Source organism: Xiphophorus hellerii, chromosome 22, assembly GCF_003331165.1.
Source record: "Xiphophorus hellerii strain 12219 chromosome 22, Xiphophorus_hellerii-4.1, whole genome shotgun sequence".
In the NCBI taxonomy this organism is placed as follows: Eukaryota; Metazoa; Chordata; class Actinopteri; order Cyprinodontiformes; family Poeciliidae; genus Xiphophorus; species Xiphophorus hellerii.
In genome coordinates this window covers 19,725,530-19,739,500 of record NC_045693.1, presented here as the reverse complement: position 1 = coordinate 19,739,500, position 13,971 = coordinate 19,725,530, and the positions used below count along the sequence as shown (strand labels likewise).

General features: G+C 40.3%; 1 protein-coding gene across 33 annotated transcripts in view; it reads right to left on the bottom strand.

Moving 5' to 3' along the window:
* Positions 1–13,971, bottom strand: part of LOC116713177 (ankyrin-3-like) — a 135,890-nt gene that overhangs the window by 34,855 nt on the left and 87,064 nt on the right. For 16 of the 33 annotated variants that reach the window (XM_032553200.1, XM_032553201.1, XM_032553199.1 and 13 more), the window contains 8 exons: positions 10,301–10,424; positions 8,684–8,695; positions 5,226–5,328; positions 4,645–4,695; positions 3,433–3,542; positions 2,637–2,669; positions 1,007–1,231; positions 738–892 (listed from right to left, as the gene is read on the bottom strand). In XM_032553200.1, coding sequence (XP_032409091.1) covers positions 738–892; positions 1,007–1,231; positions 2,637–2,669; positions 3,433–3,542; positions 4,645–4,695; positions 5,226–5,328; positions 8,684–8,695; positions 10,301–10,424 — 813 coding nt within the window. Of the gene's footprint in view, positions 1–737; positions 893–1,006; positions 1,232–2,636; positions 2,670–3,432; positions 3,543–4,644; positions 4,696–5,225; positions 5,329–8,683; positions 8,696–10,300; positions 10,425–10,916; positions 11,176–12,862; positions 13,765–13,971 lie in introns of those variants that run through there. The other 17 variants (XM_032553204.1, XM_032553219.1, XM_032553210.1 and 14 more) reach the window with 12 other exon arrangements.

The window sequence follows — 13,971 nt, the reverse complement described above, 5'->3', positions numbered from 1 at the left end:
CGTCCGTATTTCCCGGGACATGTCCGTATTTCACGTCCTGTCCCGGGCGTCCCGGGGTTTTTTTAGAAAGTGAGGAAATGTCCTGTTTTTTAAATTACCTTCATTGGACCATTATATTTACAGGCACTAGGGCACTGCGCACGGCCCTGCGTGTGACGTAATCCCTGAGCCGCGTCAGTGCGGGCAGCCCTGTTCTTAATCAGAAGATAGATAGCGTGGCTGTCAGTACGAAAACAACATACGAAAGCGCAAATGTATGTTTACCTACTATTTACAAAAGAGTTTCCCCGTTTTCAGACCCCCCCACCCCCCTCGCTACAACGTGTCCTGGTTTTCCCAACTGAAAATATGGTCACCCTATTTATGGTAGTTTTACTGGGCATTTTGTGGTATTTAACTGTAAAAAATACAGCAAAGGCTAACAGTGTATGATGACCGTTGGGAATCAAATATAATTCTTACTGTATATTATAAGTACAGTACCACTACTGTAATGTGTAAACAGTAAATTACTGCAAATTCAAAACATACAGTAAGTTACTGTAATACTATGTACTATACCCATAATGCAATGCAAATTACAGTAACTACTTGTAAAGATGTCTTATGGTAGTTTTACTGGGCATTTTGTGGTATTTAACTGTAGAAAATACAGCAAAGGATAACAGTGTACTTACAATAGATTTTTTATAATCTGATCACTTTTACCTTCAGATTTTGTAAAAGATCATTGTTACCTTCCTCCATCCCAGCTAGCAGTTCAGTGAGATCTTCTGGCCTGGTGTCAAACTGGTGCTCCTTCCAAGTGTCGCCGTTATCACTCCTCAACACAATTAGCTCCCTTTCTTTCCCTCTCATTGAACCAAAATGAGGAATCTCCACAATAACTGGACTGAGAAAGAAAGCAGGACCGCTATGTTTAAAGAGCTACTCAAGCACTTCCAAACAGGCTAATCAGTCATGGTGTTATGACGAGGACTTAATTGTTGCCTTATTATTAGCCTACCCAAGGAACTGAGCGCCAGCAGGTCCAACCTCCACCAACCGACTGACCAGGCCCTCCCCCTCCACCATGGGTGGAGGGTAGGCCAGTTTGTGCCTTTTAGCCAAGCGGCAGGTGATGCGTGTAGGCGCTGTGCACTTCCTGGGAGGAATGATGATGCGCAACCCATTGTGGCGGCTTCCTCTCATTGAACCGCCACGGGCGTCCACCATGAAGCTGACCAAGAATCTGCAAGAATAATGAGGACCAATTCAGAAAAAAAGGGAAACCCTATGAAATAAGGGCGGACATGGACACATGGTAAGGAGAACGGTTCCCATGCTGTGATCACTGGACACCCAAATAAAGTAAGAGGAAAGCAGTAAAATAACCAGAAGAGAGAGAGAGATAAAAATGAAAAAAGAACAAAAGATGCTTTGAGCTGTGAAACTTGACAGTTCTCACCGTCAGCCATCTTTTTTTTCTATAGGACATCAAACATCGCCTGAAACTAAACAGGGTGTTAATGATGTGGCGGAAAGTTTGTTTTCCAGCTCTAAGCCTGAAGATGAGATGCATGTCAAAGCCCCTCAAAAGCAGCGTTCAAATGTTTGTTTTCACCAAGATCAGGTAACAAGACTCCCATCTTATGCGTCCTATTTGTGACATGAAAAGTTGTTTGTGGCACCCCATATTCAGAATATGAGAAAGGATGAGGATTTGTTGAGGTGTAAATACTACTTTTACTCTACTTTGTTACACAGTGTCTTTATAAAGTATTCACACCTTTTGAACTTTTTCATATATTCATGTTTCAGCCGCAAACCTCAGTGTGTGAAGCATCCACAAATCAGTGTATACCTGGGAAGTGGTAGGAGAAGGAAACTTTCCCCCACCCCCTAAAATATTTTACAAATAAAAATTGAAAACAAGTAGCATCTTTTAAATGCAACCCAATGTATTGTATGCATGGAAAACAAAGCAACTAGTCCACCTCTTTAACCTCAGAATAAGACCAAAATGAAACCTTTTAGCTTTAATGCATAAGCCTGTGTGTAGTGGTGGAACATGGTGTGGAGATTCTTGAAAATCTAACACAGATGCTTTCCATTCAGTTTGACAAACAGGAGAAGCTACTTTTCAAAGTAAAAAATGGCAAGAATTTTATTCTTTAGGTTTGCAAAGCTGGTAGACCAAAATGTTTTTGTTCCGAGTATTAAATAAACTTGAAAATTATTTACCCTTTTCACTCCTCCTTAGAGTCCCCCACCCTACCACCCAACTCTGTGCTTATCCATTATAAAATCTAGAAATAAAACTCTTTGAGGTTTGAGGGTTTCACATGACAGAATTTGAAACGGTTCAAGGTGGATACACTGCAGCAGGATCGCTGAAAGTTGTTTTTCAGTTCCTATTTCTGACGTGCACAGTGAGAGAGGGTGACGGCACGTAAAGCAAAGACTCCCAACACACTTCTACTGTCTACGCACTGCAAAATGAAACACCAGACGACACGGATGAGACGAGCGCAGACTGGACAGAGAAGAGTAAAACAAAACAAAACAAAAAAATGGAACAACGATGAGGCGAGAGGTGGAGGAGTGAGTGACATCACTGCGACACTGTGGCTGTGAGCAGCGAACTCAGTCGTCACCTGGAGTCGTACTGAGCGAGAGGGGACGAGACGCTGCAAAAGTAAACACATGGAGACAGTGCGCCCCCAGAACCTAGATTTAGTATCAAAGTCTGAGAAGTTCTATTTGGATCTGCTACGGGGACTAGGGATGAAAGATGGCTAAAAACTAGAAGTGAGGAAAAAGACAAGCAACCAAATAAACAACACACGCTGCGGTTACAACGACGAGGAACAAAGGAACAGCTACATGTACAAATTCACAAGACAAAAATAGAACCAAAGTTGGACGTGACACGTCACCATATTTTATCTCTAAATAACACTGGCTAATATCCGTGCAGACACAGCGCAGTTTGTTTAAAGCAGGCCTCAGCACTTTATGATGTCACATATTCAAAGTGTGCGCAGGGACATGAAAGCGGCATTTTATCAACGGATCCAAATGAAACACATTAGCCCGATGGAGTATGAGCTCATGTAGAGCCTGCAGTTTTATTTGACTAATGATTAAAATTAGAACAGCATCGGCCAGTCAGGTCCTGCTTCTGGGCCGTGTCTCTAGGTGTGCGGTGTTACACAAGGGCTTCAGCAAATGAAGTGCGTTTCTAAGTAGCTGTAACAATGTAAAGGTTACAGTAGCAGAACTGCAGAATCTAACAGCACCACATCTGGTGCTGCGGGCTTTGCTGAATAGGAGTTTTTAACGGTAGTTTTGTGCAGTCACGTTATTGGACACGTTTGCATAATGCATTTTTGTAAATGTGTTAGAAGCATAACGTCGGCTGAGAAGATGAGGCAGCACAGGTGCTCTTACCCAGAATGAATGGGGCTGGACACGGTGTTGTGACTGTGGTCCATGGTGTCCGGAGTCCAGCTGTAGCGTCGCATGCAGTCCGAACTGTGGTCCCTGGTCACGGCGAGGTGCTGGGCGTGGAGTAGAGGAAAGACAGATGAAACAGCGGCGACGACAACATGGACACAAGAAAAAATGAATAAAGAGACTGAGGAGGTCAAAATGATCAGACAGCGGAGGAACCATTGAGGAATTTGGAAAAAATAGACTGGAACCAGTCTGACTGCTGGACTGTCCATCCAGCAGTCAGTGGACGGACAGAAAGTTCCCTTCCCTATGATTTCATGGCACTATCTGACCGGTATAGAACCATTCAAGGTCAGAATGAGCCCTGATCAAATTTCAAATTAAAATTTAACAAGAAGCTCTCTAAAGATCCACTGCAAGAGATTTCAACAAAATTATAGATAATTGTGCAAAGAACACCTTGAGTCGATAAGACGACGTTGTGCAGCCAGTTACACCAAAAAAACCTCAGCACATGCATACTTAATATTATACTCAAATGTTCCAACTTTGAAGCAGTAAGTTAGGCAAAATGTCTATTTCATCACTAAATGGGAATATGGACTGCAAGAAGATCCTGTTGTAGACAAATCTAGACCCCTAATTTGTACACAGAGTCCAATAACTTGTAATAGAATATTTTTCCCATTGGTCATTGGTTGGCAAAGTGGGCATGGAACATCCCCATGACGACCCGACGTCTGGTTGGTACTAAACCCCCCATGGCACAAGGCTCCTTTTCATAGTTTAACTAAGACCTAAAACTAGCAAAGTACAAAATGTGAAAGGGTGAAAATGGTCAGAACCTGATGGAACATTTAAAGTACACAGTCTGACAACCTTTTCTTGCACATGAAGACACAACAGATAACATACGGTAACTAGGAACAAAGCCAACTAGTAAATCTTCATGGAAAGACAAATGAAGACATGAAGAGAGCTCTGATCAAACATCGTAAAAAAGGATCATGTACATTCATGAACTGATGTCCACCGACAGGGAAATGAAAAAAAAAAACAACCAAAATAATAACTGCAATGATTTGATCCCACAACAAATAGACATACAGAAAATACACTGAAGACAAATGGATGACGAAGCACCGTGACACTGACTCAAAACCAAAAAGGCTTCTGAATAAGCCCGATATCTGTCATGCTGAATACCTTATTAAGTGGGTCGACCAGGTAGGAAATGTCTTTACAGACACTTTGAAGCTTAGGGAAGATTAAAAACATCAGTTTATGGTTTGCACTTGGGACAACAGGCAGTAAAATGAACTGATTAATGATGACCAAAAGGATTTCTAGATCGGATTACAATTTATTGCATTGAATCATCAAATACATTATTGGAAATGTTTAAAACACACATTTTTAAATAATAAAAAAAACCAAGTAAAATAAACTCCAGATTAGAAGAAAGTACAAATCGAGTTTAAAGACGTTTCCTGGGCCTCTTTAAATACAATCTTTGTTAAGGATGATGCTTAATCTGACCACTATGGCTAAAGCTAGCATAGCCTCCACATTGCATCTGCCTGTGCAGGAAAAAGCATCCTGCTTTAACCTTCCCAACCTGCCTCAATTTTTATCGGAAAAACAGAAAACATGAAAGTTGTGAAACCTGTCAGGCGTTTACCAGCAATTCTCAAAACAACACATATCTAATTTTTAAAAAACTGTCAGCGAAAGATCCTGACAAAGGAAATAACTGACGGCAAGAAGGAAGAGAATTTTTGTCTTACCGTGTCTTTTGTGGGGGCCAGGATCTCCTCAATCATCATACTGTCTCTGGCAAAGGAGCTCCGGTTGAGAGTGTTGGACCTATCCGAACTGAATGAGCGGAGGCTACATGTTACCATGCAACCCGGCGCCACGGGCAACAACAAGTGATGGACAGGAGAACGGGGCACAAAACAGAGAGCAAGAACTCCATTACAATATGCAACCTCCAGGGAACCAGAATTTGGTCGCTGGACGAAAGAAGAGTCCAGTTGTCAAGAGGAAAATGGGAAGAGGCAGAAGAGCCTGTAGTGAGAGGAGGAAGAGATACTGTAGCAAGTTGCTCAGAGATGGAAATGAGACTGAGGTCAGCTCGTTTGCTTTAGCAGATAAAGAGGGAAAGTTGGCCAGAGCAGAGAGGGGAGAAAAAGTGCTGAGAATATTTTTCTGGGAAGGTGTGGTGGGCGTGTATTATGAGCATGGATACAGCTAAACTAGACTAGATGTCAAAACGATGAAACGTGAAGGATCTTACATTTTGGCACCTGGTTGACAGGTGACAGTGAGAAGATTTTACATTTGTGAAAACTGAAAAAGAAACAAGGTCTCAGCTGTCAAATTGACTTTGTTGTAATATTGGCCCTCTTTGGCCTGTTTCAGAAAAGTGAAGTATGTTTTACCCTCAACCTTGCTGCAGTCTGTTTTACTGCTGCGTGCAATGATGTGTGGCTATTTCTGCAGCATTGATGCAGCACTGTAGATTCCTTTGCTCTTTTGCCACACAGACCTGATGAGACGTGGACTTCAATATCAAACAGTACATTCATACCCCTTGTAGCAGTACTACAACAAAGTTTAATGTATTTATTAGGATTTCATGCAATTAAATTGACACAAAGTAGTGCATATTTGTCAAGAGGAAGAAAATGAATACATGGTTTGAACATTTTTGAAATGAAGTTGTATATTTTGGGATGTTTTACCACTATCCCGATAGTGTTTTCAGGAGATGAACAACATTTGTTTTCTTCCACATATAATCTTAACAATTTAGGCTAAAGAGACGATTTTGGTCTCATCTGACAAAAAAACGGCCTGTGGCAAGCTTTAAATTCATGGATGTTTATTTAACAATGAGGTTGTTCTGGCCACATAGTCCATAAAAGCCAGATTTTTGGAGAACACCTTCTCAGAAGAGCAGAATTTCCAGGTGTAAATGCACACAGGTGACTGTGTTTATTGAATAGAACCTGGATTTTATTTAGAGGTAATAAAGTAAATGGTCCCAAACAATTAAGATAAGAATTTAAAAAATAATCAAATAAGTATTCCTTTCACTTCACAGTCATATGACACAATATGTTGCGCTGTCACATAAAATCCCAATAAAATACGTGACAAACAGTACAAATACTTTTACTAGGCACTGAGAGGATTGCACTTAATAAGTGGCTCTGAAAATGATTAAACACCCACAACGACAGGCTGACATCTTACTGCTGTGTTTCCCGGGACAGTGTACTGTGTTTGTGTATTGATGCGCCATGTGCGTGAGTGTAAAATGAGGGTGGGGGGCGCAGAGAAATTGCAGAGCTCAGCGGGTTTAAGTGGGCACACTATTCAGCAGAGAGAGAAGGCCCTTATTCAGCAGAGCCTGCCTACACTGTCGAAGTAACCAAGCAACTCTGTACGGACTGAATGGACCCGCTGGCACGGCGTCCCCCTCATCCCCCTCTGTTCACACCGGGACCTTGTTTGTTTTTCACAGTTTCCTCCTCTTTCTCATTCTGTACATCCTTCTCCCCTCACTTTTCTTTGTTTCTTTCTAACCTTTGGATCTCTCAACTGTCTATTCCTGCGTTGCAGTGCTTCTGCGTTCACAGCTATGATGCACCATCTCAAGAAGGCATTTCTACTTTTTCTTCTCGGTCTCGCTCTTTCCACATCCTTTTCTGCTCTCCTACTTCCTATTGGTACACCAGTAGACTTATTTTACTGGAGGTTACCCACTCTGCACGCCTCTTCCTCTTTTTCTCTTCAACATCTGCATGCGAATATATTAGTGTTCTGGCAGTTTCCAGTTGCTGGGGGAGTGGGTGCGGACACACAAACACAACTGCTGACTGTTGAGTCATTGTGCATCCATGTAAGTGCCAAGTGTGCATGTGAGTGTGTGTCTCCGCCATGTCAATCCGTCAGCGTGTAAGCTTTCCATCTCTGCAAATCATCACAGTATCTAGAATAATCCTGGGAGGAATTCAATTACCAGCATGTCGACAAGATGTTAGGTGGGGCTGGGGGATGTACGCTGACATTTTGATCCCTGGAAGTTACACTTGGTGACACACTAAAGAAAACTTGAAGCGGTTAAACCACACAATCAAAACTGAAAAAAAAAGTACATAAACCAGAGATGCACCGAGAATTACGCCGGTGACCAGTCAGGCCATTTACCGTTTGAAAAATCCATCTTGTTATGGTCAGCGAAAAACACCATACCTAAATGTTAACATGTTATGCTAACAACAACACTTTTCCGTGTGAAAGTTGTCCACATTTTCAGTATCAGTGAGGTGTTTAAAAATGAAGTCAGGGGAAAGAACAAAAGCTGTTCTGCTTCTAAAAATAAAGAGATGTTTTTGCAGAGTCATGTGGGTTGCTCTTTGAGACTGCTACTTAATATAAACTAGGAGGGAGATGTTGTGTTAGCAAATAGCAGGAGGCAAAATTAGTTTATTTTAGCTTTTTGAAGCTAACAGACCCTTCAAGTTTGATTTGGATGTTTTTTTCAATTTGGGGGAAATCTCAGTTAAGAAACAGATCTACTCTACTGAGAGTAAATGTACAAAGAGGCTGATTTTGACAGTTCGCAATTCTAGTCACACTAACCCTGCTAATGGTGGAGAAAAAAATACAAGTGGGTTATTTTTTTTTTATTATTTGTATTTTTTGCCACAATCACTTTTGGGAAAAAATGACGTATCCCACTATTTTACGAAGCTGATGATATTAAGACAAAACATGTTTTTAAAGATAGTATTTGTTTTTTTACATTGTCAGAAACTACATAAATATTTATTTTGAATATTTTATATTTGCAACACTTGAAGTGAAACAGAAATAAGCTAAAATCGGCCACAAATTCTCATATTGGTGCATCTCTAAAATAAACTAGTCTAAAATAAAACACCACCAGTGCATTCTCATCTTTTTTTCCACACCAGTAACCCAAAAAACAAATTCATTTTAAAACTTAAACAGCGCATGGGATGAATGATTGTTAACAGGGATGAGAAATTGTGATGAATGCTAACCAGCTAAATGGAGCTAAATGATCTGAGCAACGCTGCAACAGCAACACGATGAGACCAATGTGCAATAGGATGACTTGTGGCTTTAGGTGGAGGTTCTAATACACGAAAGACACGACTCACACTTATGCTTCCTACTACTACTAATGCTACTGCTGCCCTTTTCTTACCTGATCCTAGGGCTAGAATGAGGGACAAGAAAACAAGAAGAAAAAAAAAAAGCAGAACAGTGAAAAGCAAAGCATTTTGAAAACATTTAGGCATGATATGACTTTTCTTTAAACATAGGACACTGATGCTGTGCTTTTGCATGGTGGCATTACTCTAAGCACATTTGGTTTAGATTTGTATTAATGTGTGTATGTGTGTGCGCAGCCCAGCAAAAGCAAAACCATGCAATGTCGATGTATAAACAGAAAGGTAAGGGAAAGCAAAGGCCTTGCTCAGCGTCATACGTAAACACAGATCAATAATACATTATTTAATATATTTCACAACATTCACATTCTTGGAAAGAGACATTTGAATAGTTGGCAAGTAAAGTTTATCCAGTTTTAGAGGAGTAGAAATGCATTTTGAGGAGGACTTTTACGTGACTTCAGTTTTACATACTGTACATTTTTTTATAAGAACAATTTAAAGTTAGAAATGAAACGTAAAATTTCCGGTCCACTTCTCTTTTGGGATGTTTCTGATGACGCAACAATCCTGTGAATGTCTGCAGCTAATGCTAGCCATGCTAATCACACTAGTTGCAAAAGATAGTTTAAAAAGATCAACTAATATAATACAACAAATAACTAATAGTGCAATGAATTTATCTTGTTTTTGAAGTTTTAGCAAAACAAAGAAGTAACTTCTCACACAAGCTGTGGTGTCACCTTGATTTCCTAATAAGTGGCATCTCTTGGCAGGAAGTTTGGAAAGAAATATCTTAAATCTGGTTCATTATATTTTTCTAAAATTGAAACTGGAATCAGATAAATTTGGTGTCAGCCAGTCAAAGATTTGCAAAACGTGAATATTAGAACTCTGACCCAAATATTGGATCAGTGCATCTCTAATATTAAACACAAAAAGTGAAGCAAAAAAATAGATAAATAAAATAAAAGTAAATCCTTTCATTGTTCGGTATCTTAACATTTGAACAGCAACTACATTTAGCGACTACTGAGACTTTTTCCATCAAAAAAACAAAACAAACTTGTTTACATGGAATCTTTCCATCTAATTCTGGGTTTCCCTTGTTTGCCGAGCCCTGCTGATGCTAGCAGCTTCCTGTCGCCACTCACCTCTCCGTTTCCTTTTTTATCAATCCAGCCATCACGGTACATCTGCCATCTGTCACTATAGAAACAATAGCCTCTGATGTGTTTTCCCCTGTACCCTGCCAGTTTTCCACAACAACCTTTTGTAGTCTCTTTGAAAAGTGTACTCATGCGGCTCGTCTCTACATCGTGCTGTACTCTGGGCCGTTTCGTAGCTCTGGCCTGGGTTTGAATGAGGTCAGGCAAAACGCTGAATCATTTTATGTTTTTGTTGTCAGGTTGAATCGTTAGATGGCAACATTCCAGGCTCTTGTTGTGAGGTGACTTCTATATTATTCTTTATTTGTTTTGTGTCCAGATAAACCAGAAAGCTAAATACTTCACAACATGCTTCGGTTTTGTACAGCGGCGGCCAATGCAGTAGTTATAAATCTATAATGAATGTGATCACAGCATCAATAATCTCCCAATAATCCAGTTAGATTAAATAAAAACTTAACTCAAATGACAGGTGCCTACCTGGCAGAGCGTGCTCCTATGCTGAAGCCCATGTAGCCCTCCTGCGGGAGAGAATCATCCCCCAGCTCCTTGAGGTCCTGAGGTCGCAGGTATTTGTCAGTGTCACCGGTCATCGCATCCTCACCTGGAGGGGCGGGGGTTGAAATCACAACATCCAGCTGTTAACTTCACAAGCAGATAAAGGAGGAGGCGATGCAGCACCTCAGAGAAGGAAAATAAACAAGAACAGCCAGCATCCATCTCTTTCTTATTTGATTAGAGCATTTATTAAGGCCCTGGGGGGCAATAATCAGCAGCACTGTGACGTTGAACCCAAAACATCACTGCAGATACACAGCCTACAGCTACTTTTATTTGAATCTGTTCAATAGGCTGTGGCATACAACAGCGTGAATCACAACCTCATTCAGAGGTTAGGAAGAGGATTTAACAGAAAACATCAGGAGAGGCAGCAATAAAGCAACTTTGCGGTAAATCTGCTGCTGTCCTGGAAAAAAAAAAAAAAAAAATTAAATAAAAAAAATCAAACGCACCTCCTATCACAGCACTCAAACACAGACGACAAGCAAAGCCAGAAAAACAACACAGAAGCGGAAAGTTCAGCAGCGCATCGCACCTCGATCGGCGGACCGGTGGACGATGACACGCCGATCAATGAAGCCGCCGGAGCGGCCGTAGTGCTTCCCCTTCTCCCTCATGTCCGTCTCTGTCCTGCCTGCAACACTGTGCTCCTTCACCGCAGCCCCTCCCCCTCCTGGCTTCAGCACTGCCGCACTCCGAGCAGACGCCACTAACCGGCGTCAAGGCAGCGGCATAAGAGCACTTCCGGAGTCTGATTTCAAAATAAAACCCAACTCTAACGCACAAATAACCGAGGAATTTTTTTTCCCTTTGCAAAAGAGCTCGTTATACTTTATTTTCTTTAAAAATGAAAAAATAAAAATTGTGGTGGAAAACTGACGGAACAAGAAGAGTGTTCAAGCAAAGAAAAAAAAAAGACAAAATGCTACAGCTCAAATTGGTTCTATTGATTTTGTGTTTTGAACTAGTCTATGTTTAAATTGTATCTATTTTTTCACTAACAAATTTAGGCTACAATGACAGTAAATATCAGACACTGATTTATTTAAATAGGAAAAGAGTCTTTGCTCGTGCGTATTTGGGTCAGCGATATCACAAAAGAAGATTCGAGCTGATCAGCTGCAATAGCAAACACCAGAGAATGAGCGACTTTTGGTAACTTAGATGCTAAAAGACAGGGGTGTCAGCCAAACTCATTTTTATGTTGGGCCTTATGAAGATCACAAATGTCTTCAAAGGGCCGGTTGTAGTAGAACATATGATTTGATTGATTTATTCATCAGATTCATGGTCCACATAAAAAAAACATGATACACAACAATAATACATAAAAAAATATGGATAAAACTACCTAAACTGTTAAAATATTAATAAATTGCTTTCTCTTCAATGGTAACATCTTTCACATCTGGAAGTATACATAAAAAACAGCTTTGATTTGATTGATAATATAATATTTCAGCACACAACTGTTATCTTGTAGGTTCTATTTGTGTAGAATCCGGAGGGTCACATAAAAACTTATGACGATTTAAGTTTGACACGTATGTGCTAAAACTTTCAAATTGCATTTTAATATGTTTATTTAAAGGTGCATGCGTACGCTAACTTATGTGTTTTTTCCCCTCAATCAGTCTGTATTAAAAATAGGTCATTTTATTATCATTATTTTGATTGCACATCTGAATGTGGCACTAGTGACAGTAATTTGGGAAACATAAAAGGTCATTTCTGAAATATTGTGTATTAGAACACCAATCTTTGTTATCTGGTAAACAGCTTAAAATGACACGTTTGAAGCAGAGTTTTACTTCAGTGACCCCTAAACAATGGTGGATTCTGACAAAATTTAACAGAAGTTTCTCACTTGCGGCGTGGGGCATTGGATGCAAATCCAGGGCGACATCTGTTACTGACTGAGTGAGGCTTGACGTGGGAGGACATAATGAAACTGCTTATCATAATTGTAATATCTATTATTCTAGGTATTGTTGTGGTTGATTTAAATGAACTGTTTCCATTAAAGAATCATTAAACTGCATCCAGGAACTATGTGCAATTCAGGCAAGTGCTAAAAAAAAAAAAAGAAACTTAATTGTGTGTTTTTATGTTCCCATCATATTTCCAAATGTTTCAAAATAACACAACATACATTAAACCGATGAGCTCTACATTCTTGGTGCTACTTCCTGTGTTTTCCACGCTTTTTTTGTCTGACTTGACCAAACAAGCAACCCACTTCTTTTTTAGTAACATTTCACAGACCCATTCAAGTACAAACACATTAAATCGGCACAAACATATAGTTTGTATGCCCCATTACCATAATCTCCGCTAACAAATACATAAATAAATAAATTCGCCTTGAAATAAAATGTTTCAGCTACCTAGACGGCTCATCTCAATGTAATTATTTTATGTGTGTGTTTTTTTTAAAATTGAGTTAACTAGTGTATATCCTCGACGTTCCTTAATGGTTACCTTTTTCCGACGCAGCCATGTTGATCGCAGCTCCGCTAATTATTCCTCCGCTACTTTTCTCGATCCCCAAACTTGAAGCAACAAAACCCCCTAAAGCTAAAAAAAAAATAAAAATTTTTTTTTAAAAATGAAACAAACTAAGGAAGACCTACACCGAACAGTCCATTCGGTGCGCTTCTGGCGCAGACGGGAAAAGTTGCGATCTTTCTTCATTCAACTCCTGCGCCTAACTGCGCTCGGGCAACAACAACAATAACAAGTTGCGCGTTTGGATCCGCCGGTGCGCGCCATCTCTTCCGCTCTTTTTTCGCAATTAAATGGAACAAATCCAAACTCTTGGAACTTTTGTGTCGCCGTGAGGGCAGAAATGTCAGAAGTCAAAAAGCCGCCTGACCGCAGGAGTTAATTCTCCCGCAGGCGGCTCAGAGAAAGCTCATCTTATTGGATTTAGCGAGATAGAGAGAGAGACAGAGAGAGAGGGGAAGAAAACGCCTCGTCTTCAACAAACACAAGCAGAGACATAGAGAACCGTCACTGGAAGAGTTTAGGGCTCCGTGGAGAGTAGCCACAGTCAGCTGACAGGTTTTTTCAGCAAATGCCTGAGAATCTCACTGGAGAGGACAGTGAATGAGAGAGGGGGAAAAAAAGGGAAACTCTTAATGCTGGAAGCCAGGGAGTGTTTGGCTGGATGTCAAACTGGGGGAAGTAGTGTCAGTAATGATGAAATACTCAGCAGGCACTTTTTTTTTTTTTTTTGCCAGTCTTTAAGAAAATATTGAGCCACAATCCTTCGTCTTTCTGTTTGCTCTGCATGCTGCATCCAGTGATTTTTAACACAAAAAACACCAGACTAGATCTGGTAACATGCTTCAAATACCCTACAACAGAAGGGCATAATAAATGTTAAAAGTTTTACCCATTCGCGGTACAACTGGAAACTACAGAAGCCTGCTAAAAGTTTAATGTAAGTAAAGGAAAAGCCACACAAACAGCTAGAAGCAACACATACAACCTATCCAACCTGCGCTATAATAGGATTTCCCCATATTGGATTAAAGAGAGTTGTGGTAAGTCTTTACTTTCTCCTGCCTCTTTAAGACAGACTTACA